Source organism: Lissotriton helveticus, chromosome 9, assembly GCF_964261635.1.
Source record: "Lissotriton helveticus chromosome 9, aLisHel1.1, whole genome shotgun sequence".
Taxonomy (NCBI): domain Eukaryota; kingdom Metazoa; phylum Chordata; class Amphibia; order Caudata; family Salamandridae; genus Lissotriton; species Lissotriton helveticus.
In genome coordinates, this window is record NC_136070.1 from 967,873,292 (window position 1) to 967,879,291 (window position 6,000).

The 6,000-nt window shown below is 40.6% G+C and overlaps 1 protein-coding gene across 2 annotated transcripts in view; it reads left to right on the forward strand.

Moving 5' to 3' along the window:
• SEMA3F (semaphorin 3F) overlaps positions 1-2,455 on the forward strand; it is a 329,656-nt gene extending 327,201 nt beyond the window's left edge. For both annotated transcript variants that reach the window (XM_078661253.1, XM_078661252.1), the window contains one exon: positions 1,862-2,455. In XM_078661253.1, coding sequence (XP_078517379.1) covers positions 1,862-2,320 — 459 coding nt within the window. In that variant the 3' untranslated portion in view covers positions 2,321-2,455. The remainder of the gene's footprint in view (positions 1-1,861) is intronic.
• The last annotated feature ends 3,545 nt before the right edge of the window (positions 2,456-6,000 follow it).

The window sequence follows — 6,000 nt, forward strand, 5'->3', positions numbered from 1 at the left end:
CCATGACCTTAACAGAAGGAAAGCTGCCACTACAAGGGCAAGTAGAGGAGCTGCACCCACCACACTGATAGAACTGCAATGCCATCCAGCAGTCATAAATTGGGGGTTAGCTTGCAACAGAATGGGGGATTAGAGCTCACAAAAGACTATGCTGCTTGGACTTAAGACTTTTTACCTGAGTGAACGCAAAGGTATACCAGGGACTATAAAAAACACCCCCAAGTCCTCATGAGAGCCTGGGGGTATTTTTTCTAACTGTGGAACCTATGACTTCTTTAAGGTTTTTATGTGGCCTTCCTTCTTCCTAGATCACTGTGTTGTATTTGATAATATTTTGATAGCCGCAGGTGTGCACCGGTGTTGCCTGGCCACCCTGTGCTTGATTGATGTGTATACCAGGGGAGTAGCCATTAGAAATGATGTACAGCAGAGTAACAGAAGTGGAATGCAGTGCCTTACTGAAGACGTATCTGGGATTACACCTTGGTAATTGTAATGCCAGTTGAAATGTGTAGTGTTTGTTTTGCTGCAAGATTGAAGTACTTTTCTATTAACTAAAAGATAACTACCGGGTAGGATAATAAGCTGGATGTCTGCTGGTTGATGGAATTCTAAGCACTTGTCCTCTACAGTACCTCCCTGAGATGCCATTGCCTGCTCATCATCGGTACATAGAGAGTCCAGTGCACAAGGGTGCTCTTGGACCAGTTTGCTGAGCCATAGTAAGATGGACACCAGTGGCAAACTGTCTCAACCATCACAATTGGGGTCTAGTACTCCTTGTCTGCACTTAGGAAACTCAAATAGGTTCTGACTTGCCGAATGCTCAGATCATTGCTCTTTACCAAAATGTGCACAATAGTGGTCATTTTTCCTAAAATATATTATATTTTTTCGTGACTGAACTTTAATATGGAGAAAGGTGAACATTGTGTCACAAACTGTACTTCGAGAAGTGAAATTACGGCTATCAGTTTCATGTTGAGGTAATCCCAGTGAGCCTGACTCAACATCTTGCATAATCAACCAGTCCACCATGACAAAATCTTGATGAACGTTTGCTTACCCAGTTAGAGGTGCTGGGGGGAACCCTGTGAACCATGCTGCAGTAACCCACCTCCTTTCCCATCCTAATTCAGTTCCTTTTGCCCAGTTTTCTTTCCACACAGTTCCATTATCGTCATTCCTAAAACTACAGCACTTCCCACTACAGCACTTCTCCACCAGCCTTGCTTATAAAACTTAACACTCCCTCCACATCCTGCTATTTTCAAGATATCTCTCTTCTTTACCCTATCCATTACCTATCCTGCCCATTGAATGGTTTCACCTGTGCTGCTCTTCCTACAAAGCAGCCACTCCACTTCCCTACTCTAGTGATTATATGCTGCCCTGCACCTCCCTTCATCAGTTCCGACATGGTATTGCAGCCTCCACTGTCCAAGTTGACTGACTTAGGCCTGTCACAATGAGGTCAGAGGGACAGTGTCTGTCTCATACCAACAGCCCCCCCACTATGGTGTATTTGGCAAGAATCCCCTATGACCAGAGTTTGCTACAAACACAGTGGTTCTTGGTATCAATGTGGCTTGATGTATAAGAGCAAATTTAGTCTACAGTCACTCAATGTCCTGTGACTGTTTGCAGCTCTAATTATATTATGTCTTCTAGTAGTCCATGATAACCTTTTTAACCACAAAGTAAATAACTGGGAAAACAATACGTGTATGCATGTTCGGTGTGTGGCACCTAAAGGTTTTCCTCTGCTTTGTATGTTGTGTGCATGATGTGAGTTAGTTGCTTGCTTTACAGCCCATAGTATCATGTTTGTCACATTCCATTTCTGTTATTTTGTTCACAGATGCGGTCTGAAGGGCGATTCCTGAAAACTGATCAAGGCCTTCTCCTACGCTCCCTTCAGCTGTCAGACAGTGGTATCTACCTATGCACTGCCACTGAGAACAACTTCAAGCACACCGTGGCCAAGGTGCAGCTGCATGTACTCAACCGCGAGACAGTCAATGCTGTCCTATTCCATTCCGAGCCACCCGCCCCACTTGCCAATAGTGCTGGCACCTCTTTAATAGGCCCCCGCGGCATTGTACCTGGGCCTTTAGACGACCCCCAATATCATGATCTGATCCAGCTCCTCACTCAACCTGAAATGGGACTTATAAACCAGTATTGTCAGGGTTACTGGCGGCACACTTCGTCTTCTCACAAGGAGGTGCTGGCAGGCCTAAATGCAAAGGAACTACAAGACCAGAAAAAACCTCGTAACCGCCGAAATCACCAACCAGACAGCAGCCAGCAGACATGAAACTGTTGCTGACCAGACTTTTTTCATAACTTCTATTTTTCCCTTTTAATATAAAAATTCTATATAAATATATATATATAAATATATACATACCATTTCCCTATTCGGACAGTATTTATTTCTAGGTTGTACATAGTCTGGACTGCAAAAAAGTCTTCAACACTAGGAGGAAATCAAACCAGAGAACATCCTGTTTCTGAATCCTATAATATGGCGTGGCACATAAAAGCACAGTATCCTGCTTTTACTTTTTGGTGCTTTTGGGGTTCCATAAAAGACAAAGTCCACCACTCAGTGCGTGTAGTTGGAAAGAACTGGCAGAGCCTTGCAGGAGGAGACGCGTGACGCTCTGGTTGCAAAAGCAAAGCATTAATAACCTATACTATGTAAATCTCTATCCTTAATATAAACTTTGTGAATATTTGCATGGATGAATGTGTACTCCTTGGATTGAACTATCCTGGGGATATTGGTGTGGTCGTAGGGAGAATGGGGTTGATTAAAAGCTGCTCCAATGTTTTTATGGGAAATGTTCACATTCAAAGAAGAGATTTCGTATTCAAATAGAACTGTTAAATCCATTGGGTGGACTATATTTTTCAAAACAGCTTGGACATCACCATAAAATGATACCTGAATGCCAATTCATCAAATTAATGTAACTTGAACTGTCTCACATATCATTATGAAATGTAATTGTTTACTTTCATTCTCTAAATGGATGACCAAGTGTCAGATTTCAAATAGACTGAAAACAGCGCAGAAGAAAGGAAAGTGTTGTCATCCTCATGAAGTTCATATTTAGTTTGGTTGTTATGTGATTGGAAGCTTGGATTGGGATAGGCATGAGTTGATGTTAGCAGGAGGAAGTGGTATCAGATAAAGGAAAAGTGAAGACCAATGAAGGCCAGTGGCTGCTCCTTAAAGTACTGCCACCAAACAAACATGAATGTGTAAATTTCGATTGCTTGTTCAGCCAAGTAGTCTAGAATAGAACAGCAATAATGTTTATATTTGATAACGGTACAACAACAGGAATTTTGACGTCCAATTTGATAACTCTTGTGCTAAGATGGGGAAGTGAGGTGGCTAGAGTATTCAGAATTCTTTCTGGTACTCTATTTAGTACCTGTAACTACTCAAAAACAGACATTTCTCGATTATCAGGCCTTACTGAGCCATGTGGTGTCACACTGAAGATGGACCGGATAGTATTGCTGCATAAGCAGCCAATAAGCTCCTCAGAGAAACCCCAATAAGGCAGTGGCCGTAGCGTTTCTTCTAAATATCTATTTGCCAGTTGTATGTCTCTCTGCAGCCAGCTCCTAATTTCTCTCTCTACAGATCTATTTTGACAACACTTTCAGTGTATTATCGCAATAGGTTTTAGTCCATAATAATCCTAATGCTCAATTCAGTACTACTCCTATATCATCGGTCTGCTGTCCAAGGATATTTGGCAAGTGTTTCTTTGCCATACACTGAGTTGTAATGGCAACTTGTGGCTTCTCCTTGTTACAAGCAAGTACACATTGCCACATAAATAGAATCTGGTGTGTTTCGGCACACTTACAACATCTCTGTTTTAAATCTCCCCCACAAAAAAGTACTTTTTGAGGCTGATAGTTGGTTTTGTTTCACTGTGCAAAGTGTTTGGTTTTCTCTAATAGTTTATATTTCCAAGTTTGGGTGGCCTCATATATGTTCGGCATCTTCACCCAAAGTTTCTTTTGCTGGCAACTGAAATGCTCATTTAGCGCTGCTAAACCATCTTTCTTGGAAAAACAGCATCCCAATCAGGATAGGATCAAGCGACCTGTTTTTACTTGTCTTCTTGTAATCCAGACATCCCCCTTCGCTCTCTTTGTGCATATGCTACTTTCTAAAGTATATGTTTATTTATGTTTGTTTATTCTCTGCTCTCCGTGTACTTCTCTCAAAGAAGTACAAGGCTGGCACTACAAGGTAGAGAAAAATACATGCATCTTTCATTGTACAGTGTATTCCATCTGACAACAGATGCTCGTGTACATCTCACTGCCACTGCTTCTTCATAGTTCCTTATGTAACATCTTAATGAAGCTTTAGCTAGAAAGTCGGGGGTCCAAACTGTATCAGACTCCTTTTACAGATATTCATTTTTAAAGATGTTGTTGTTTCAAGTACCAGGGAAGCTTTAGGACTTGCTAGATTTTCTTAAAAAAATGCTGGTCTTGCCTGGTTTAAAACATTTTAAAAACCCGTCCAGACCAGTAGACAAGGCAGTAAACTCGTATGTGGTCTCATGATCTCCTTGCTTGCAGGGGAGTTGTTGCATGGTCTTGTTCAGTTTTGTCATTGCCTTTCAGTTGATCACATGACCTACCCAGCAGGCTTTTCTGCTGTCACATCCAGAAGTAGGGAGGCCTTTAAGTCTGATGACCAATAATGTGTTTAATGTATTTTTAAGTATTTCCTACATTTATTATGCTCAGTTAATGGGGTTACTGAGTGGGGAAAGGCATGTAAAGTGTGTTTCCTTGTCTCCTATACTTTTCTATTGATCTACAACCCGTTAACTTGCCAACAACTAAAGAAATATAAACAAATACAATGAGAGCAGGATACTGTGCCTTTAAAGTGATATCACTCCCATGTCTCCTTTCCGTTAGATTTCTCATTGCTTTAAAGATACACATATATTTTTTTGTGGGGGAGGAGGGACAGGTATTATTGTCATTTATTTCTTTATGATTGTTGTACCTTATTATACAGAGGTTGTGTCTTCTGTCATTTTTGTCTGTGTGCTGAAAGATTTTAGCAGTGATCTTTTATTTTTTGGTGTATTGTTTTTCATTTTAAATTATGATGGCGAAGCTCTGTTTGTAATATAATGTTACTATGATTGTACCAATTGCCGTGCCTGGCATGTACTATATATTCGGGAAAAAAGAACAAATGGATGGGAAAGGGTAGGGAGGGAGGGGTAAACGACCTGGGCATGAGCTTCTCTTAATGCATTTTTTCATTCTATGTTGATGTATATTTTGAAACAGCCTAAAAATCAGTGTAAATAGTATTTTCATAATTTTGTGTAAATACAGTTGCAGAGTTGATAATGGTTCTAATGAAGTGCGGTTCTTGTTTTAGTGTATTTTCATCTTCTCGCCTGATTGCATACTTGAGTACAACCATCAGCATAACAGTACTTGTGGTGCAAAGCGAGGGCCTGTTAAAGGATACTGGGGTTAGTGAAAGTGGAGAGTGTCCAGGAACAATTTGATGCATCAATGATTTTGGTTTTGGCAATGAGCCAAGCTCTTACGAGATGCAAAAATATAGTCCGTTCTGTTTCAGGGAATTTATGAAAGTTCTGTTGATGTGATCTACTCCGTCTCTTCACAAAAGTGAATTGTGTTAAGCTTGTAGCTTGTAGACAAAAATGGATACATGCAGACTAAAAATCAGTAAATTGTTCCCCTCGAAATTTGCAATGCTAAAAGTTAACAACAAAAAGGTTTTCATAGCAAAGAGTCTGAATGTGTACAAAGACAGTATTGTTATTGCTTTTACAGGAGGACGCAGGGGGGTCCAGTAATGCTGCCTATTTACGACTGCCAACGCTGTGTGCTAATGTGCAGTAACCTTGTTTGCAGACAAAAGATACAGAATTCGCCTTGTAAAGTTTTAGTTGGCAATTT